This window comes from Nelusetta ayraudi, unplaced genomic scaffold, assembly GCF_046127955.1.
Source record: "Nelusetta ayraudi isolate G7.1 ecotype Tasmania unplaced genomic scaffold, CSIRO-AGI_Nayr_v1 ptg000042l, whole genome shotgun sequence".
NCBI lineage: Eukaryota > Metazoa > Chordata > Actinopteri > Tetraodontiformes > Monacanthidae > Nelusetta > Nelusetta ayraudi.
In genome coordinates this window covers 19,820,496-19,840,995 of record NW_027466092.1, presented here as the reverse complement: position 1 = coordinate 19,840,995, position 20,500 = coordinate 19,820,496, and the positions used below count along the sequence as shown (strand labels likewise).

Sequence of the window (20,500 nt, the reverse complement as noted above, 5' to 3'; positions counted from 1 at the left end):
GCGCTGTGCAATTGGCTGAATTAACGTCTAAACTTCGTTTTCGTCGTTTTATTTTCGAGATATTCCGGTATATCTTTTCTACGTATGTCTTCTATACGTCATATTAAATGGCGTAGGGAAGATGTTATGTTATATTTTTTTTGGGGGGGGAGGGGTGGAGGGGGTTAATGGGGTGCGTGCAATAATGAAATAATATGCCAATGGTCGATTTGTGACCCGTCAGTTGTATCTGATGCTGCTTCCTGTTCCGTTCATTTTCAATAAGATTTGATAACATTACATCAGCATTTTTTGTTTGTTTGTTTGTTTGCAAAATTGAATGTAAAATGAAACGAACGTTTGGCGGACTCCACAGCGCCTTTACTCAGGCTTTGGACGCCACCTACTGGCCCAATGCAGAAATGGCGCCGATCTGACGTGGATAAAAATCATCCATATTTCCACACTCGGGAGAGGAAACATGAGTATATGAATCGAGGTCCGATGGCGGCCGTCCACGAGGTCACACTTCCCTTTACTTCCCAGCGTGCGCGTGCCCATGCATCCTCCCCTCTCTCGGACACGAGCCCGAAGTGACAGATGGAGCAGTGAGTCACGTGCGACCCGTCCTCACCTTGCGCATCCCCGCATATTAAAAACAGTGGTAATAACTTAATCTCCAGGGCGAATCATCTGATCCTGGAACGAGATGCACTCGGGACTTTTTAAAGTGCCCTCTCCCGGTCATGTGACAACCGGGGTGGGGTCGGGCGGGCCAAAAAAAGAGCATCCGGCCTGAGTGAGAATCATCAAACCAGGGTTTATTTTTAGCAGCAGTCAGGCGCTGAGTGCTTCGCCAGTCACACACGCAAACACACACCATGTACACACGCGCTACTGTTCCTTCAGTCAATAATTGATGCGCAGTGAACCTGGATGGAGGGACTATACGGACGCTTCGGAACCAAAGGACGCACCAGAACCATGAGACGCAGCCCGGAAGGCATGAGGCGGGTCGACGGCAAGCAGCGAGGCTCACTTGCTGCGGGGTGAGCTCAAACACAAGACTTGTTGTCAAGCCACAGTCTGGGCTTGTGTACCTGCTACTGTAGCGATGTTGTCAGTGCTGGTATTAAAACTGTGCAGCTGCAGCGGTGCCAGGAACAAGATCAAACCCGGTACGCAGCAACTGTGGGTGCATTTGTCAGTTTTTGAGCAGTTCTTGTCCCTATTTTAAAGCTTCACAAATGTCAGCAGTTTTACTGTGATTAGTGGCTCGTGGCAGCGGAGGACAAGAGATAAAATAGGAAAAAAACAAAACAGCAACTGTCTGTGCCTTTGTGTCGCAGCAAGCAGACACGGTCGTCCATGACCACCGAGTACCAGGAGATGTTTCTCCACCCAGGAAGCCACACAACTGCCAAACTACAACGATCTGCAAGGCGATCGGCCAACAATGCCACCTTGTTCAAGTAAGATTTCCCGTGACTGTCACTGTGAAACTCTGTATTCTTCCTCTTCCAGGTCTGATATTGTACCAGAAGGCTGCATTGAGTTGACAAATAATATTGTGGCATTGTTATTAGAGTCAATCATATGACCACAAAGGGAACCCAACCACAGCCACAGAGTAGTTGGAGAGATGCGTCACACCATCTGGTGCCCTCGAACCAGGAGAACCAGGTGTTGCACCAGGAAGAGAGCGTTGCATCAATTTACCAACGTAAGCAAGACAGACTGTAAAAATGGTACCCAGTGCCTCCCTGCTTTGCACTCAACAGTTGGGGTCGGACATGGAGGGGGCTTTAACTTTTAACTTGAAAAGTTTGTCAGTGTCACAGAAACCAGAAGAAACCCTAATCCTCTTCCTCCTCTCTCTCATTCAGGTGACTTCAGGGGATGGAGAGCCCTCAAGCAGCAGCCATGCAAGCTGACGGACAACTTAAAGGTCCGCCAAGGTCTGGTTCCTGTTGGTGCTTCAAGAGAAGGTCTTCCCGTCCAGGAACCTTTCCAAAGCATCACCAGCTACAGGTCTCACTACATCAGACATCCCCTGCAGAACCGAACCAGAAGCAGAGCGCCTGTGTACCGACATCACTTTAATGACTTTATGCAGCATTTCAAGACGTGGTCCCTTGGAACCAAGATCCACAGCCAAACCGGACCAAAAAAGTTCTGCAAAGCAGCAGCAATGTGCACAGACCTCAAACCTGTTCCATCATCACTCTCAACAAGTGACCAGAAGCACAACTCCTTGGAAACGACAGTCAGAGGAAACCTCAGATCTCCGAAGCTCATCCCAAACACACCACAAGCTCCGACGCGCTGAACACGAACGCACGCAAAGGAAGCAGACGCATCCGCAGCTGGAAGACTCCCGGCAGCAGCCAGACCATGGAAAATGTTTTAGCTCAGGTAGATCTGTATATACTGTGACTGAGAGCCCAATGATGTTGTGTATTGAGATTTTAAAAGATTTTCTAAATGTAACAAATGATCAATAAAACTGTAATATCACCTCTCGTCTGGACTCGAGACGCTTTGAGCTTTGATGAGTAATCTTCAAAAAAGCACATCAAATACTTTAAGAATAAAATACAGATATTTTATTAAAAAACAAAACACTAGTCCAACCAGCTTGCGGGAACTTTTTGTAAAATTTATATCGCATTAAAACAAAATGTGGTCAAACATCTACGTCGTCATGAGCTTCAGTGCAAACGTGAAGAATGGAGGGGACAGAGTTTGTGCTCCGCTAACCATCGGCACTCAGTCGTCGAGGAAACGGATGTGTTTGTGGGCCTCCTTGGCTCGGGCCATGATGATTTTCTCCGCTTTAGATATGAGCTGAGGGCAAGATAAAAAAAATAAATAAACCGAGGGCAAAAAAAGGCACCAATTTCACTTGACCATTCTCCTCCCAGTGCTGCTGATCATCTTCACCTTCTCTGTACCCCGTTTCTTCTCTCTGGGACGATTCAACTTGACCTGGCGGTCCACGAGGATCTTCTGCCAGTACCTCTGCTCATGATCACCTGTAAAGATTAAAGGTTGACCTTTTTTATTTATATATGTATATATATATATATATATATATATATATATATATATATATATATATATATATATATATATAATTTTTTTTTCTTTTTTTTTTCAATCATCTGGAAACTTTAGAACATGCAAGCAGCTCATGCTCACCCTCCCAATATTCCGGCCAGGCTCAGTAGAGAAAGCTAAGGTATCTACATCTAGTCTTCAACAACCTTCAGGAATAACCAACACTGTAGGAGAGCCTCACCTGAGAGGATCTCCAGCTTCCAGCTGTGCTCCTTCTGCAGCTCTGCCCGGGCGTCACTCACCACCCTGGCTTCCTCTGGCGAATGGAAGCGGACATAGCCCTCAGCGTCCCCCTCTAGAATGTCAACATATGCCACTGGTGACAGTTTGCCCAGGGCCTCCTGCAGGAACAATCGGCAGAAAAGTAATGTGTCTGGATGTAAATAAGGCAGAACAGGCACCCCTGGGGGTTCAGGAAAACAACTGTAGAGAGTTTCCTCTGCTGTGTACATATTTTGAGAAATGTGTAGAAGTGCACATCTTTGTGGATTAAATCTCATGCTCACACAAGGGCAAAAAAAAAAAATCTAAAACAATTTGGATTTCATTCAAACTCACAAACAAAGCCTCAGAATTTGAGCATTTGAGCTGATATTATTAAATTCCATTGCCATTCCTCAACGTGCTGAACTCAAACGTGGCTTTACCTTGATGAACTTCCTTCCAGGAAGGGGCTTGCTGTCGGTCATCTTCATGATAACGCCAGTGGTGAACTGGGGGCCCTGGTTGGATAATTTCTCACTTTTGTCACTTGCTGGTTCTGCAAGGATAAAGACACAACACGGCTGTATTGACTAACATCCGTCTGAAACAATAATTAAAACAAACAAATATTCTTTCTGACGTTTGTTTTGATGTTTTGAAGCAACTAACTGTAAATGAACTGTACATGATTGTGTCTTTGGTGCTGATATTCCAGAGAGGACAGCAATGAGCATCCCTGTCTATGCGTGTGTGTGTGTGTGTCCCAGCACTATTATTAGCTACACGTCCTGCTGAACCACAGTAGCGACTCACTGCCTCTGTCCTCCGGCGGACAGTTGTCCGTTTCCATTCGTTCCTTCTGTTCCATCTTGTTCATGCATCTCTTCAGCGACATCATGCTGCACTTCTGCAGCTGCAGGTACTCATCCTTCAGGGCGAGCCATGCATTTCTGCGCACATATGCAGACACACAGAGAAGGAGATCAGCAAAGTTAAAGAGTGATTTTGAGCTCTGCATGTTGGTTTACATCACATGAAGAGTAACTTACTTTGGCAGAACACGTAGTGGGATGACCTCCTCCCCAATCTTTAATTTCTCCTTGTGCTTCTTTTTTCTCTTCCTCTTGGCCTTCACCGCTGCGTCGTCTCTGTTTTCTTTGCTGTCATCGACGCCTCCTCCTCTGGACGTTTCGGCCACTTCTGCTTGAGGAAAAAAGACACAAAGAAAGTTGCTCAGCCGCTGAGAAAAAGTTGCAATGAGGTGATATAATAAGTCAGTGTCTGTCACTCACTGCTCTCCTTTCCATCACTCTCACTCGTTTTTCTAATCTTTGACGGCACATGGCTTTCGGCGCTCTCTGCTGTGTGCGATCGCCGCCGCTTCTTCTCGGACACCTTTCCAGGAAGCTTCTGGCCATCAGCCTCACTTGCCGAACATTTCCTCTTTGGCTCCGGCGGCTCCAGCTCCATCACCGTCTCTTTGCCTCGTTCCTTGCCGTCAGAAGGGACTTGTGCTGCTGCGGCGGCATCTTTCTTCTTCTTCTTCTTCCGCTTCTTCTTTTCTTCTTCTCCTCCAACAAAAGGAAAGAAAAAGTAGATGAAAACCAAGATGAAAAAAAAACAAAATATGACAACGGATTGACATTAAGGATTTAGGCAGCATTGATGTGTTTGTACCAGTTGGCGGATTGTCGCTGGGCAGAGTAACCGCCTTTCCACTTTTTGTCTTAGGGAAAATCCCTGGTTTCCGCGGAGCATCTTCAGGAGGGTTGTTCAACACCTGAATCAATCAACACATACATTTTTTTTTTTAAATCTCCCCCCAAAAAAAACAAAAATGTAAAGTGACCCCAGTTTAAGTAATTTTCCAATACCTCTATGGCATTAGAAGCTTCCTCTTCCTTCTCAAACTCCACAAAGGCAAATCCCTTGGAGTCTCCAGATGACTTGTATCTGGGAATGCTGACGTAAACCACATTCCCACATTTAGAGAATACTCTCTCGATCCAGCCATGTGTCACATCTTTGGGCAACAATTCCTGTGGACATTACAATAATACAATTTGTTTTACAGTCTAATATTTCCTCAGATGAGAGTGAATAGAGACAATTTGCACTTTAAGCTGCTGCTTTTACCACGTAAACAGTCCGGCTGTCAGTGTCTGTTGGTGCATCACCGATAGGATACTGACGTCGCACTTTGTTCCCCTCAAGGTTGACCTAAACAAATGTATAAAAAAACAAAACAAAAACAAAAAACAGTTGGGAAACTCCCTCAACTATGTCTGACAGGTTGATTGAGCTCCAGCATTAGGATAAGAGTGCTTCACCTTACCTCCACCACTGTCGAATTTTTCAGGGCTCTCGCAATTAGCTTTGTGTCAACCGTCAACTTCTTCATCCGGTTAAAGTCCACCAGCACAGATATATCCACATCTGCACACAGTAAGCACAATGTTAGCCCAACACACACAAATGCATGGTGCAACTGTTCCGACGGCTCCTTACATCCATCATCAGAATCGTCAATGAGTTTTCTGAGGAAGCGGTCCTTGTGGACGTTGACATCACCGAACCAGAACTCCACCTGCTTCTTCACGTCACCCAGCAGCTGTTTAACCCTTGACCTCTTCTTTTTCTCCATCTCCTTGTTCCTGCGGCTGGACTCTGCAGTACCATCACGGTCACCGGCAGCTCTCCTCTCTGAGTCCATCATCCTGCCGCTGGCCGGCTCTATAAACAAAACCCCACATTTAGCAGGAAACGGAACTCTCCAATGCACATTATGGCATTATGGTATTATTGTGGCATTATTTGCCACAGATAAGTGTAAATCTATTGTTCTATTTTGCGAAGAGGGGGAGCATGTCCTTTATTTAGTGTAAACATACGGACAGTGGGTCAACGTGAGCTTCACATTTCGTAACCCGCAAAGAGGTTAGTGTAGGCTATGCTAATCAGTAATGTTTCAACTAGAACTACCGTCTGCAGTGCCGCTGCTTGCGGATAACTGTGTGCCTAGAAAGGATAAACGAGCATTTACAAAAGAGAAGTTTCAAAAGTCCACTTACCTTAAACTAGTTTAAAAAGCGTAATTTAAAAATACTCTGGGATTGGGTCTGGGTTCAACTTAATCACATAATAAAAAGAGAACAGGAGTTTACGGTTGAAATTACGACCGAACGGCGCAGGCTTGTGAGGCAATGGAGTCGCAGAAAATATACGTCATAGAACGCCGGCCCAACGGGTTTTCAAAACTCCCTGCTAAAATATTAACTAAGTAGACGACTTCCGGTAAAGTACATCGCAAATGTTTTAATCGAGAGTCACGTTAAGGTGCGATAGTTTTTATTTTTCAAATGATATACATTCACACGACAATTACGAAATGATTGGTCTTTTTTTTTTTTTTTTTTTTTTTTTAAATATGTACCACAGTCGATAATAAATAACTAAATAAATGAATAATAATAAACAATATTAACCGATACGGTAGTGCTGTACACGTTTTTACTATAATAGTTTGTCCGAGTTTACGTGTGGCCGGTTAGCTCAGTTGGTTAGAGCGTGGTGCTAATAACGCCAAGGTCGCGGGTTCGATCCCCGTACGGGCCAGCGTACACTTTTTCCTTCTTTTGGAACATAATCTTATCCTCCCTTACATTGCATTAGGTAGATACAAACAAAAGCCTTAGCATCGGAAAGTGTTGAATTTTCCATCAAGTCATCACTTAAGAACATTGCAGTAACATTGACAATAACAATTAACATTAATTTTTTTTTTTTTTTTAGCCTTCTGATTTGTCAGAGTTCAGGATGCCCTCAAACTTTTTCAGTTTCCTTAGCATTTCCTCTTCTGTACAGATCTCAGTTCTGTGCTTGACGAGCTGCAACAGCCTCCTGTAAAAGGTCTTAGCCCACGTGGTTTCCAGGCAGTGAACCGATATGTTGCAGACCTTGTGCAGCACCGTCACCAGTTTCTCATTACTGCTCGCCTCACACCTATTGAAGACCCATGCGCCCCACTCCTTCCACGCATCATCATCCGTAAAGTTCACAACAAGGCTGCTTTCACTGCGCGAGATCTCAGTGTCCACTAGGTTGTTCCATATTGCTCTGTTTGGAGAAAAAAACACAACAGAAGGTCCTGAAAAATTCTTTAATATACACCAATATAGTGTTCAGAATATGCTAAAATTGGTAAATGACTTACACAACTTTTACCAGAGGATCTGGGGTCAAGTCAGTAAGTGACAGCAGGCCTTTGCAGCTCACTTGATTTCCCTCTATCCTACGAAATCACAGTTAAAATTCAAATATCTAGATATTATATTTAATCAAAATGAAATGCATAGTATGGGAATAGACCTCATCACCAAGCTTTTGCCTTACCACAGTTCTCTGAGCTTTCTTTTCATACGTATGGCATCAGAAAGAGCCCCAAGTTCCTTATCACCAATGTTCGACCATCCGAGACTGGAATGGGTCAGACAATTTTGTCAACAAAATACAGGCATTGGTTGTTAACAAAATTTTCACTCGCCAATATAGAAAAAGTGCTTCAAACTCTTACCCCAGGTTGATTATACTTTCTGAAACTTGCAACACATCTGCAATGACTTGAACAGCATCCATATCAAAGTTGTTTTCTCCCAGCCTTAAAAATAACTGAATTGATCAGTCAGGTTTTTCTCACATTATGATGCTTGTAGTAATAGGTGTTGATAAGAATGGAAACACCAGGATCACATTTTACCTGAAACTCACCAGAGACTCTCACATCTGAGGAGTAGGTGTTTAATATCTTGCAGTGGTCCACAGGATACCCCTGTCCCTGTCAAATCTAGCTCTGATATATTTTCTTTGGAAAAGTTTAAAAAATATTTGATGGTATTGTAATCCATCTGAGAAAGTGTTTCATCGCTAACATTAATTCGCAGTCTCTTTGGCTGTGCAGCAAGGGCCAAAGAAGAGTCCTGCTGCTCAAACAAGCAGTGTAAAACATTTAGGATATGAGCCCCATTCTCACAGAGGATTTCGAGCTCACTGATGATCATCTGCCGATAGCATTTCACTTTGTCTGGGTTGCACTGTAACCCTGCGTGCCTTGACAGGAGACAGGAGTTTCGTTCAGAGAGAATCCCAGACAGGAAACGTTTGAACAGGGCTAGGTGTCCTTTGGTGGACCTGGTGTCAGGACTTGAGTCGTGCAGTGGGAAAGGCAGAGGGTCATCCACCACTGCACAATAAATCGCAGCAAAGAACTCTTGGATGGTAAGATGGGCAAACGAGTAGACTTCCTCAGTGAAGCCAGCCTCTTGTGCAACCGTCTTGTCGAGGAAGGCGCTAATGAGGCTGCGTTCTTCCAACAGCGAGGCGTCCAGGTCATTGCTGTAGAACAGTGTCTGATGCTCCATGAGTTTTTGGAATGCAAGGCGGCCGAGCCTTAGAACGGTGTCTGACAGTTGCTGGACTACCCCACGTTCATTCTCTCGAGGAGGTGTTTCGGCTCTCGCTTGAGTGTGAGAACGAAGCAAAGCAACAAGATACTGCACATAAATGTCTGTCATGGTCTTTGGACTTTCTCCACAAAGATCTCCACTCTCCTTGAGGACGCAACAAACGATGTAACAAAATGCAGGTATGAAGCAAAGTGTGAGCATCAGTTCATTCTGTGCAACCACAGCAAACATTTGTTCTGCAAGGCCAGCCTCCTGGAAGTAGCGTGAGAAGAAGTCCCGAACCTCAGTAAAAGAAAAGCCTGCAATGAGTGCGAAGCGATCGATGCAGCCAACTGGAATGTGGTCGATGGCAGCGGGTCGGCTTGTGAGCAAGATAGAAGCATTAGGAAGCAGTTCACCCTGAATCAGACTCACAAAAATCTCAACCACCTCTGCATCTTCATCCAACTCTGTCACAAGTAAATCTTCATCACAGCTCCTGTAGTGCCTGAACTCATCGAAGCCATCCAAAATAATCAGCAGCTTACTGTCATTCTCCAATATGCGATCCAGTTCTTTCGCCAGGTGCCTGTTTTTCCGTAAAATCAACTGCCTGAAACTTGTTGGCTTGTTGATCAAATTCAGGTCCCTAAAGGTCATGTGGATGACAAAGTCAAATGCAGGACTGACCATGTTCTCTGCAAAATCAAACAGTATCTTCTGCACCAGAATGGTTTTCCCAATACCAGCCACTCCAGTGACAAGGACTTTCCTGACTTTACGGTTTGGATTTTTACTTAAAAAGAGTTCTGCTAATGTAATCTTCCTATGCAACACCGGCTTCTGCTGTAAAGCGAGTCGCTTCTGCCCAAATGTCAGAATTTCATGTTTTTTTATCTCCAAACAGTGATGTCCATCAAGCAACAAGAGGTTGACGTAATGTTCTGAAAACAGGGTTTTTTCTCCATGTCGAGTGTTGTAGAAGAGCAAGCTCTGACTGCGCCGCCGAAGGACTTCCTTATGCTTTTGTTTGACCTTGTCATATTCTGCAGAAAAAGTAAACATTGATTACTGATTTATCTCCTGTAACAACAAAATGGAAAAGTTAATTTTATAATTACAATGTCCTACAGTTCAAATGTTGAGAAAAATCCTACAGAAGTATGCTTGCACTTATGGTGAATGAAGTAAAATGCGTTTTTGACAACTTGAAAAGGTACATTTTCTCTTTATTCTTTAAGCCAATAGCATAGCCCCGATGATTTCATGTGTTATTTACAGTATAACCCTCAGCATTGGGAATTGCAAGGTTTTTGGTGAATTGGAGAAACAACCAAATAATACACATATACATAGACTTTCATACATAGGATTGTGGTGAGTGTTGGTTCAGCATACCAAAGATGATCTAAGCTGACAGACTAAAAAGGGGTTGGGAAGTCCTGCTAAGGCCTCAGTTTATTCTGCAGGAAAGCCAAACTAACGTTGTATAATGTTGTTAAATTCTATGTGATGCTGTCATGGACTGGCAACTTGTCCAGGATGAGACCCACCTTCAGACAGCCACACTGCAACACTGAGTGCAGGAAAATCAGTGGTAGACAATGGGTGGATAGTTGTTGTAAACAGCAGCAGCAGTAGGAGTCTATTAAAAGACATTTTTGATATTACCTTAAAATCAAGGTGAAACTTGTAAATGGAGCTATTTATGGGATCTTAGGTCTCCCCCCATAACAACCTTCAGAAAGAAAATGGGCTTCTTGCTTTTAAGTCCTATAATGTCTAATTGCTTCTTTAAACCAGCCTCTTTGGACTCTGGTTTTCAGCAATGGCATGGGAAGGGTATTGTTTACTTTAAGGACCTTTTTATAGACAATGCCATAGCCTCCTCCCAGCAATTAAGTGAGACATTGCAAATGCAGGATGGCCAGGGTACAGGGAAACATTGAGAACTACCGCCTGCTGTCCAAGCACAGAGGATGCAACCTCCGAGGCGACCGGGCTGGATGGCTATAATATCTCTCTGAAGCTGTGGACAATGGCTTTCAAGCAGGGAACTCTGGGGCAACCTATAAATCCATCAAAGTCCTCTGCCAGGACAACCTTCACCATCAGTCGTCCTCCCTGCTTGCTGAGGATGGTTCTGTCCTTACTGAAACCTCCGCCAACGACCGACGTAACACCGGTAGCTATCGCTCCATCACGCGGCAATCGTTACCCTCTTAGATCGTCACAGTCATCATCCTCAAGTGCATGCAGCCTCTCCTCTTAACCAAGCGCCGTCCTCAACAAGCAGGCTTCACGCCATGTCGCTCCATGAGCGACTGCATCCTTGCGGTTAGAGTGCTGGCTCAACAGCAGAGGGAGTATCGCCAAACACTCTATGTAGCCTATGTGGATCTTAAAGCCGCCTTTGACTCTCGAGACAGAAATGTCTAGAGAGTTATCTATATATATATACATATATACATATATATATATATATATATATATATATATCAGAAAAGGGCCCTGCGATGAACTGGCGACTTGTCCAGGGTGTCACCCTGCCTTCGCCCTAAGACAGCTGGGATAGGCTCCAGCAGACCCCCGTGACCCTGAATAGGAATAAGCGGGTATAGAAGATGGATGGATGAAGATGCTATCAGAAAAGGGATGTAAATTTTGATCCTGTCATCAAAAAAGGGCAAATGACATTGGCACTTGACTTGATTTTTTTTCTTTTTTTTGTCTTTTACAATTCCATGAACTACTTTTCAACATAGCAGTACTGCTGTGAGTCACTTCATCAGCATCCCTTTATTTATAAAGCAGTTTTGTTTCACTTTTGAAAGGGAAAAAAAACCCTGGTTACAGCATGACCTGTCTCATCAACAGACATGAGTCACATCAAACATGGGAGTGGAGTTGCTGTACAACTCTGAAAACATTTAGTCATTTGAATTAAATTAAATTTGTATTTCTTTCTTGTTTGCACGGACAACTGTCCTTGAAATTCAAACACTTTTATTCTTGAGTGCTTTCAAAAAACAATTCTCTACCACTGCATGATGGAAAAAAGTAGATATTTTCTAACAGTTTTAAGTATATTTAGTAAGCACAGTAACATTTTTATCTCAGTTCTCTTTATTCTTTCTTAATATAATTGTGATGTTGCCACTTTGGTGGATAAGTATGTAATCTTCACATATAATTAGTCATCTTTCACATCTGAGATTGGAATATTGTATGTTTTTTTATAACTCATACCTACAGACTGACATTGGTCTCTGGTGCCATCCTGAGTTGATGTTTGCTGCTGACTCCTGAGTGACAGAAAAATGCTTGCCGCCTCCTCGCCTTTGCACTCCAGGATATCCAGAACTTTCCTGGTTCTGGCCCGGGGCCCCGGAAGGCACAGCACCTCCTCACGGTCATCCCGACTGAAGAGCTCCTGCCGCAGCAGAGTGTCCAACAACGAGTCGATCCTTCCCTCGAGTTCATCCACCAGGGAAACTCGCAGCTGCCTGATGGCCTTCAAACAGGATGCACAAGCCTTCTCCTCCACCATGACTGATCTGAGATCACCGTCCAGCTTAAAGCTCGCTACCAACCTGCTGTGATGTTTCCTCTAAAGAGTCCGATGCGTACATCTCCCTTACTGGCAGACTTTTTTGTGCAAGGAGGAAGTTAAATGTTTTATCTTGTGAAAGTCTTGTACTTCCTGTTTATGTGTGAAATAGAGCTGCCCACTTTACACTGTTGTTGCTGTTGCACTCTGTCTGGTGGCCCTCCCTGTTCACAGTGAAAAAAGAGACTCAAAACGTGCAGAAGTAAAAGGTAACGTGTCCGGTTTTTATTAATTTCATGATGTATCAGCTGTCACCAAAGAAAAACAGGCTGAAAGGAGCGCTTGAACTCGCCAGTGGATGCATTTATTTACAAAACTATGCACAAGAACATGCATGGAAATAAATAGTTTAACAGGAGGGGAAAAAACAAGTATCTACACAGCTTAAAGAACAAAATCACAATGCGTTATGCTTAGTTTTGAAAAATAAAATATCACACCTTTCGAAAAAAAAAAAGGACAAGTAGTCTCCTGTTGATGAAGCCTTGAAATGTAAAACCTTAAAAAGTCCCCCCACAGATGTCACATTTACATTGATCTAATCTGATTCCACAGAAGAAAGCACAGGTCGAATTTTCAGAGGATGACTCCCGTGTTTAGCATGCCAAAAAACAGAACTGGTTGGACTGGGTGAGTTTGATAACCTTGCTGAGGAAGGCTTTCATGCCAAACGTGTTGCATAGAAGAAGTGGTCAAAGGGATGTTTGTACAGAAATCTTTTTTTTTTTGTTTTGTTTCTTTAAACACCATGTATAAACAAACTTTACAAAAAAAACTCCACAAGCCGTGTTCTCAACAAAGACTTGCACGAGCTGAGTGCAAAATACTGCAGAACATTTATTTTTCCCCAAAAGAGAAAAATCTGACTCGCTTCAGTCTTTACCGCCGTAGTGCAACCACGAGCAAGACACACACACACACACACACACACACACACACACACACACACCACAAGCACGCTCTGACCAATCACTGCACTAACCGGCATCTGGTCTGTTTATTCAATATTAAACGCAAGTTGTAGTATTTTCAAGTGGAGGCTCCGTGTCTACACAGCAGGAAGCTCACATGCGTGCGTCCAGTAAACAAGCTTAGTCATCATGTCCTCAATCTGAAGGACACTTGTGTCGTAAAAGGAAAACACTGTCCATTCATGTAACCTTTAGATATTGCATCACAAGTATGTGGGCTGGGAATCTTTTTTTACGCACACATCTCTGTTTGGGAAGCTTTCAAGTTCCTGATGTAGAAACATGTGGACCATCAGGAGCTTTATGGTTTGACTCTATGAAAAGCTTAAAGTTTTGCTGCTCCTTTCATCAACCTTGTTGCAAACAGACTCCAGACATCCAGTGGTTATCGAAAGCCCAGGCCCAGAGGGTGTCTGTTAAATAGGAGAATTCCAGGAGTGAACACGATGATACGCTCTCATTAGGGTGAAGTGAAAGTACTCAACCCACCAGGGAAACCACCTGCGTGCCTCCGAGTCATCTGTCACCATTGCCAACTTCCTCTTTTTGCCGTCATTGTTAGAATGACTTCTCCAATGATGAAATGATGAAAAAAACAAAAACAAAACAAAAAAACATCACAATGACAAAAAAAGATTGTGGAAAATCCCAAACTCTTGACTTCCCCCGCCCCCAGCCAGAGGGAGCAAACAGATAGGGGAAGACAAGTTCTGAGTGTTCGATCTTCCGCAACCTGTCCAGGCTGTCCCTTACTCCCCCACCTCGGTGCCTTCAGGTGTTTCTGCAGGAGCGACAGCAGCGACTCTTGAACTGCGGCAGTGCGCAGAGGTCCAGCTGTCGCACCTTCTCGCAGTACCTTGTGCTGTCACGGCAATCTCCCGCTGAAACAAACAGGGGGCAGGATGAGCAGTCGCTCTGGTTCAGACATGGGCAAACGACGTAGTTTCTTAATTAAATGCACTCATTATTCACTGTTTATGTACTACTGTTGTTACTGTTATAATTTTGACACGCAATTATCTCGATACAACAAGCTGTCGTTTTACTTCATCACCCTTCGAATGGTGCATCTCATCTATGGCCCACATGGGGGCGCCATTGTGCGTCATTCAGGTCTTGCCGTCCCTGGCGTGGACGTTTGCTTCAGCTCGGAAGCTGAATCAGATCGTACTCCGGCCACATCTTGTGCTTACCTCGACCGCAGGACAGGATGTTGCATCGCTGCCAGCTGAGAGGGCGGGGCTTCCACATGCAGTGATGTTCCCGCGTGGCCTTCCCAGTGTGGAGGTGTGCGCAGCTCACCTGCCGGGACTGGAAGCCGTGGCGGCCGCAGGTGGTGGTGCACGGCGTCCAAGGGCCAACACGCCAGTGGAGCGCGCAGGCTTGCGTGGAGCAGTTCTTCAGGGAGCCGGGCCTACCAATCAGGAGACACGTTAATGAAGGAGGGCGTCAGAGGTGGGAAGTCACAAAGTACAAATACTTTGTTACAGTACTTGAGTAGATTTTTCAGGTATCTGTAATTGAGTATTTGTTTTTCTGACGACTTTTTACTCGCTACACTTGTACATAAATGTCTGCACTTTGTACTCCTTACATTGGAAAAACATGCTTGCAACTTTTGTTTCTAAAAGTGTTTCTTCTCTTCAAAGTGAAGTGTGACACACACAAAGTGTTTAGTGTTTTTATTATTTTTTTTTTATTTATTTCATGCAATGTTTGAATGCCATTCTGGGTGTTAACTTCTTTCTTTAAAGGAGAAGCCAATTTATATGGAGCATTTGTTTAATGTGTCCAATCAACTATTATTAGTTAACTTTCCTTGGTTGGTCACTAGGCGACAGTGTAGCGATATTTCTGAGTCACTAGAGAGCGGGCTGAAGTTGCTTCCTCATTCTGCTGAGGAGGCTCAGTGCTGTGTCTCAATTCAGGGTCTGCACCCTTCAAACCGAGTGTCCTCCGTCTGAAGGAAGCGTTCTTCGAGGACCCAGCCTAGGACGGACCAAACCCCGCCTCCCCGGTAACCACTCAGGACGATCTAGCCTTCGGCGTATTTCCTCATTGCGTCACCGCCGTTCCCATTGGTTAGATGGCTAACCAATGGTTAGCTTGATACTATAAAAACGTCACTTCCGGGGTTGGCCAGCTGGAGGGAACGGCGGTGATGCAACAAGGAAATACGTTGAAGGCTAGACCGTCCCGCGTGGTTACCGGGGAGGCGGGGTTTGGTCTATCCTTCTAGGCTGGCTCCTTGAAGAACGCTTCCTTCAGACGGAGGACACTCCGTTCGAAGGGTGCAGACCCTGAATTGAGACACAGCTGGAGTGGAGAAACGGTCGCCAGTGTCTCAACCGGTTCTTTCTTTTTTAACAGGTTGGTGCTCATTTCAAGTGTTCTTAATTACGTGTAGCGATTATTAATATTGTAATGTGTAACTGTGAGTGAATCTTGAGTTGTTCGCCAGACTTTTTGAGTGTTTGTGACCACATTGAAAACTGTGTAACATGTCCGGGTTTCCTTGTGCTTTATAAAATGGCGAGCTTGTCGCGTTCGTGTGGCTCGTTGAGAAAGATAGGATGCTGATTCCTAGATCAGCTCATTTATACCTTGTGTGTAAAAAAGATTCATTTTCAGATGTTGTTAGCAAAATGTTCCGTTTGTCGATGTTAAGCTCCTTAAGAGGACAAATAGTTTTGTTTTTTTTCTTTCTAAGCCTCGTATTCTGCGCACATGTCCAGCCAGTACAATTAATTTTTTTTTTCCAAACACAGTCGTGTAAGCATAATGAAAGTGTTTTCCTGGGACCAGAAGTTTATTCCTGTGTAAAAGCTGATTGTGAAAGATTAAAAAAAAGCCAAAATAATATTGTATAAAAAGTACACATGTAATGGAATTAAAGATTCCGCTGAGGAGGCTTGGAGTGGAGAAACGGGCGCCAGTGTCTCAACCGGTTCTTTCTTTTTCTAACAGCGGATACAAAATCTTAAAAACGGGATCTCTAAGTGAGACCTGTAACAGAAGCTATTTGAACGATACTGTGGAGTTTAATTTCAAAGTGGATTCTATTTTAGGGGGAGATTATTTTGGCTTTAGGGTCACTGTAGGTTTTCAGTAAAGAAAAAAATTAACAAGTAGAAAATAAGATTGTCTATTGATATTAAAAGATCCAATAATGCTGCACTGGTGATAACTATTAATGGTTTTAGTTTGGTTGTGCTGCAGTTGAAAAAGGACTCCGTTCACAGGACTCACCTCAGGACCTTGCCGCACATCCTGTCAGGGACTTTGGTGGCGTTGGCGTCACGGCAGTAAACGTGTCGGTACTGAGTGGCCAAACTGGGACCCACACACTGACCGTGACACTGGTGGGTAAGATCGCACCCAGATTAGAAAACAAAGGCAGGAAAGGTTGAACGTGAGCAGAGAGGAACAGCCATGGCACGATCAGAAAGAGCATCATAGCTGCGCTCGGACTCACCGGCCCCCACTGGGTTGTTGTCCACCGGCCACACGGCTGCTGGTTGCACACCCGGACTATGGAGGGTCTCCTGCCCGTGACAAGGCAGTGCTGGCTGCCCACCTCTCTCCACCTGCTGTCTGGTCCCTTGATGCAGCGGACCCGTCTTGTCTGAGACCCTCCCCCACAGCTGGCAGAGCAGGGAGACCACGGCTCAGCGCGCCACCTGGAGGAGACGAGGAGTAGGCATAAATCCGGTGCGGAATATCAGAGGCTGACCTGGAGAAAGCTAGATGTAGTTGCAGCAGCGCACCTGAGGGGGCAGGCTTGTCCACGGCATGGCTCAGATGACAGGCTGCTGTTGTTGGTGTTCTCGGTGCAAACGTTGCCACCATTACCCTGGACACAGCTTCTTCCTCTACCACCTGAGAGGACATTCAAAACAAATCACTGACTGTCTAATTTGCACATTTGTGGCGTTTTGATGCTGTAGTTTTGCCAAGAGGACACCAAATATCTGTGTTTTCTCTCTGCAAATCAAAGCAGATGTATTTAGCAACTTCAAAAATTCTCAACATGCTCTCTCTGTTCTCTTGCTTGTCATACCTCCAAAGTTCTGAGACATTACTAAACCTATTCCGTGGTTAGGATCACTGCTATGGCCCACTGAAAGCTCTAACTGCTGTCCTACAGCGAGGTAATGTGCTGGAGCATCACTGTGGCCAAAGGTGCTCTGAGACAATCGGAGCCGCAGCACGATCCGGACATTCCCAGCGTGTGACTCAACAGGACGAGCCACCAGACTGTGTAAAGGAACCACTTGTCAATCTGTGTCTGGGTTTGTGGGCGTCTCAGTTTAAAAGAATGTTTTCCCAGAAAGGGAGCGACATAACAGCTACACAAAACACTTTGGACAGTGTGACAGGACACACAGCGTTACGCAGAGTGTGAGCTGGCAACGGCTTCCTGTTTGGTGTCTGTTTGCAGGCCAGACGCTAGAAGATAAATGTGTCTCTAGCTTAATAATGTGCAGAAAACTTGTCACTGTCACAAATCAAATGAAAGATTTCTCCTTTTCCTTCAATAAATTAAATTCACTTACATTACTCCAATGGTATTTTGTCTTCACTTCTTAACTGTTACTATTAGCTAACGGTTAATTGCTCATTCATTTTCTATTATAACTAGGGTTTCCATTATATGTGAAAAATATTTGCTTACTACCAGCTTAACAAACTGAGTTAGTAATGGCAAAATAAAGATGGCTTCAATAGAAATGGAATAACTGTGAAATACTTACTTTTGTAAAAACAAATGCCATATAACCCTGACAGATGTTCAGCTAATGATGAAAGCCATTGGTTAGCTGATTAGTAAAGGGAGCTGCTAATTCCCCCCACTGATTGATCATGATGAAGTTGTTAGCTGCTGAAGTCAGGTTAGAAGAAGCATAGGCCAGGTGTAGCAGACATTAGCCCTAGCGTATTGAGCTGTTGAAGCCATTCATTAGCAGTGGTAGTTATAAACTGACAGACACTTTTATTGCGGAAGCTTGCTATCTCTGACAGACATTCACACTCTGGCAAGCTGTTAGATGTTTAACTGTAGATGTAGCCTGTTTTGAAAGATGCTAGCTGTTAGAGACCATTGTTGGGAATGCATAATGTGATGATTTATATGACATATATTCAATGGGATTTGTTGAGTGGTAGACCTCAAGTGTACTGGTTTAGGCAGATGGTTGAGGATGGTTGAAATGTGCCTTATAAATTAAATGTATTATTATTATTATTATTATTATTATTATTATTATTATTATTATTATTATTATTATTATTATAGCAACTTAGTGCCTTTATCACTCTTACCAATGATCTTCAGCCAAGATGAAGCAGTCTTCAAACCCAGTTGGTTCCTTGCAATGCAGGTGTAGAGGCCCTCGTCGTGCTTGCTTGGAGAGTGAATCTTCAGTGACCCGCTGGACAACAGGGCTACTCTGCCAACACCAAGACAAGCCCGCAAATGAAAATTCTGGCCAAAAGCTGCTGTTGCTGCTGTTAGTGTCAATGAGATCTATTTCCTACCTGCTGTTGTAATGCATCTTTTTTCCGTTCTTGGTCCAGGTTCTAGCTGGATCAGGATTCCCCAGTGCCTCACATCTCAACTCCAAGCTAGAAATGCTTTTCTGCAGAAAAACTGGGGCTCCAACATTTACTATCATGTCAGATGGTGATGTAGTGTCAACCTTCCTGGGCCACTGGAGTATCACTGGGCGTTTTGGCCTCGGTGGGCGCTCTTTGCCATTTGGCTTGTAGAGAAGGGGACCCTGCGTAGAGGATTCCATACGTTCCGGAGGATGGAGTGTAGACTCATTGGTTTCACTCCGTGTCGTAGCGAGCTCACTGAGCAGCCGTGCAATGATTTGTTCCCCCTGTGGTCCTCCAAGGCCTTCAAAGAGGCTGCGCATGACCTCATCCAGTCTGTGGGTATCAATGGTGAAGACAAACAGGTGTGAAAGTTCTGAGCTCTCGTCGTCCGAAGGCCCCCTGTTCTTCAGGGTGGAGTGTACTCTATCATCTGCGTCTTTTTCAACTTGGAGAGAGCCTTTGAGTTTAAGCAACTGCTCAACAATGTTGTCATACTGGTTGAGGGGGACGGGTGGCTCCTGAGATCTCACTTCTTCCTTTTGGTGCCACAACTCTGGAGCAGAGAGCTTCTGCTTGCTGCCAATCACTTGCAGGACGAGATGCTCCCGAGCCGAACCTGCGATGCATGTGTATATTCCTGCTTCAGAGGCCCGGACCTGCTGAATCTTCACAGAGCCCTGAGGTGTTATGGAGAGGTGTTGTAGGCCAACCAAGGGTCTGCCATCCTTTAACCATTGTATGTATCCCTTACGAAAGTGACGAGTGGGACAGCGAAGGACCACGGGCGTCCAGGGGAGAACATAGGCATAGCCTCCAACTACCAACTGCAACTTTTTGCCCTTCCTCCACTGGATGTACACCTTCCTCTGGGCCAGTATGGTTGGGTCAGGCTTGCTTAAGTCTGTCAGAACAAATAAATATCTTGAACATTGTCTCCATTCCATCATTTGGTTTCATTCACACATTCATAATTATTCAAAATGGCACAATCCATCCATGCAGACAGGGATCTCTTACCTTCACACAGCCGGAGAGAGCACGGTCGGATTCTGGTCGGCTGTGCAATCAAGGAACAATTCTCTGGGTCCACGGTCAGGAGCCTTCCATCTTCTGCTTGCTTCATGCAGACTGTCTGCAGCCTCTGAATGCCGTTCCCACAAGTCACTGAGCACTGGATGACAGATCATTGCAACAATATGAGACACAACGATGCAGTGGATCAACAGATGCATTCCTGAGCATGACACCATGGCAGCCCACCCCTGCCTCTTGTGGGATTTATAACTACTCTCCACTGTACAAATCCAATTTCCACCACCTTGCATTAGCACTTAATGAGAAACCAACCTGTGACCAGTCAGTCGTGACCCACTGTGGTGGGCAGTCCATCCTGGCGCAGGTCTGCTGACTTGCAGGGCTCCTCGATGGGCAGAAGGTGTCAGGCAGTTCCAGGATGCTGCCATCTGCCAGCCGCTGCTTGCACAGGACCTGCCTCCGCTGAAATCCTCCACCACAGCTGCGCGAGCACTGCAGCCACAAGGATACAGCGGTTTCATGGATGGAATTAGCCATAT

The 20,500-nt window shown here is 44.7% G+C and overlaps 4 protein-coding genes and 1 non-coding gene across 12 annotated transcripts in view; 2 read left to right on the top strand and 3 right to left on the bottom strand.

The window, feature by feature from the left end:
* The first annotated feature begins 182 nt into the window (after window positions 1-182).
* On the top strand, window positions 183-2,494 carry LOC142894191 (uncharacterized). Of its 2 annotated transcripts, XM_076035412.1 has the most exons (5): window positions 183-1,028; window positions 1,329-1,451; window positions 1,566-1,702; window positions 1,866-2,010; window positions 2,096-2,494. In XM_076035412.1, exons 1-5 carry the CDS (start codon window positions 916-918, stop codon window positions 2,481-2,483), a joined length of 906 nt encoding a protein of 301 aa, XP_075891527.1. In that variant the 5' UTR covers window positions 183-915; the 3' UTR covers window positions 2,484-2,494. The 2 variants fall into 2 exon arrangements, with proteins under 2 accessions (XP_075891527.1, XP_075891528.1); XM_076035413.1 differs by having other exon boundaries at window positions 189-1,028; window positions 1,866-2,494.
* A 65-nt stretch (window positions 2,495-2,559) lies between these two features.
* larp7 (La ribonucleoprotein 7, transcriptional regulator) lies at window positions 2,560-6,533 on the bottom strand. Of its 6 annotated transcripts, none has more exons than XM_076035404.1 (13): window positions 6,375-6,533; window positions 5,812-6,036; window positions 5,639-5,739; window positions 5,440-5,523; window positions 5,178-5,342; window positions 4,981-5,083; window positions 4,596-4,874; window positions 4,353-4,506; window positions 4,117-4,253; window positions 3,747-3,859; window positions 3,281-3,440; window positions 2,923-3,014; window positions 2,560-2,826 (listed from the first exon to the last, which is right to left on the bottom strand). In XM_076035404.1, the coding sequence occupies exons 2-13, from the start codon at window positions 6,017-6,019 to the stop codon at window positions 2,749-2,751; spliced, it is 1,674 nt and encodes a 557-aa protein (XP_075891519.1). In that variant the 5' UTR covers window positions 6,020-6,036; window positions 6,375-6,533; the 3' UTR covers window positions 2,560-2,748. The 6 variants fall into 6 exon arrangements, with proteins under 6 accessions (XP_075891519.1, XP_075891520.1, XP_075891521.1 ...); XM_076035405.1 differs by having other exon boundaries at window positions 4,596-4,871; XM_076035406.1 differs by having other exon boundaries at window positions 4,596-4,868.
* A 311-nt stretch (window positions 6,534-6,844) lies between these two features.
* trnai-aau (transfer RNA isoleucine (anticodon AAU)) lies at window positions 6,845-6,918 on the top strand. The gene has a single exon. It is a non-coding gene; the product is annotated as a tRNA-Ile (tRNA).
* Window positions 6,919-7,076: 158 nt separating this feature from the next.
* LOC142894185 (NACHT, LRR and PYD domains-containing protein 3-like) lies at window positions 7,077-12,388 on the bottom strand. The gene is made up of 6 exons (XM_076035399.1): window positions 11,994-12,388; window positions 8,071-9,790; window positions 7,877-7,960; window positions 7,696-7,779; window positions 7,517-7,594; window positions 7,077-7,419 (listed from the first exon to the last, which is right to left on the bottom strand). Exons 1-6 carry the CDS (start codon window positions 12,292-12,294, stop codon window positions 7,092-7,094), a joined length of 2,595 nt encoding a protein of 864 aa, XP_075891514.1. The 5' UTR covers window positions 12,295-12,388; the 3' UTR covers window positions 7,077-7,091.
* A 248-nt stretch (window positions 12,389-12,636) lies between these two features.
* Window positions 12,637-20,500, bottom strand: part of adamtsl3 (ADAMTS-like 3) — a 72,838-nt gene continuing 64,974 nt past the window's right edge. For both annotated transcript variants that reach the window (XM_076035388.1, XM_076035389.1), the window contains 9 exons: window positions 20,274-20,453; window positions 19,944-20,097; window positions 18,864-19,827; window positions 18,648-18,775; window positions 17,093-17,204; window positions 16,801-17,005; window positions 16,575-16,684; window positions 14,519-14,739; window positions 12,637-14,206 (listed from right to left, as the gene is read on the bottom strand). In XM_076035388.1, coding sequence (XP_075891503.1) covers window positions 14,097-14,206; window positions 14,519-14,739; window positions 16,575-16,684; window positions 16,801-17,005; window positions 17,093-17,204; window positions 18,648-18,775; window positions 18,864-19,827; window positions 19,944-20,097; window positions 20,274-20,453 — 2,184 coding nt within the window. In that variant the 3' untranslated portion in view covers window positions 12,637-14,096. The remainder of the gene's footprint in view (window positions 14,207-14,518; window positions 14,740-16,574; window positions 16,685-16,800; window positions 17,006-17,092; window positions 17,205-18,647; window positions 18,776-18,863; window positions 19,828-19,943; window positions 20,098-20,273; window positions 20,454-20,500) is intronic.

Bases quoted from the DNA above. Each gene is read 5' to 3' on its own strand.
- LOC142894185 (XM_076035399.1), bottom strand. From the start codon at position 12,294: ATGGTGGAGGAGAAGGCTTGTGCATCCTGTTTGAAGGCCATCAGGCAG. The intron at 9,791-11,993 runs GTATGAGTTATA...CTTTTTCTGCAG, and splicing joins AGACCAATGTCAGTCTGTAG to AATATGACAAGGTCAAACAA. The intron at 7,595-7,695 runs GTAAGGCAAAAG...GTGATTTCGTAG, and splicing joins AGAAAGCTCAGAGAACTGTG to GATAGAGGGAAATCAAGTGA.
- LOC142894191 (XM_076035412.1), top strand. From the start codon at position 916: ATGGAGGGACTATACGGACGCTTCGGAACCAAAGGACGCACCAGAACC. The intron at 1,029-1,328 runs GTGAGCTCAAAC...TTTGTGTCGCAG, and splicing joins CGAGGCTCACTTGCTGCGGG to CAAGCAGACACGGTCGTCCA. The intron at 1,452-1,565 runs GTAAGATTTCCC...CATTGTTATTAG, and splicing joins AACAATGCCACCTTGTTCAA to AGTCAATCATATGACCACAA.
- larp7 (XM_076035400.1), bottom strand. From the start codon at position 6,019: ATGATGGACTCAGAGAGGAGAGCTGCCGGTGACCGTGATGGTACTGCA. The intron at 5,343-5,439 runs GTAAAAGCAGCA...TAATGTCCACAG, and splicing joins ACAGCCGGACTGTTTACGTG to GAATTGTTGCCCAAAGATGT. The intron at 4,254-4,352 runs GTAAGTTACTCT...ATATGTGCGCAG, and splicing joins CCACTACGTGTTCTGCCAAA to AAATGCATGGCTCGCCCTGA.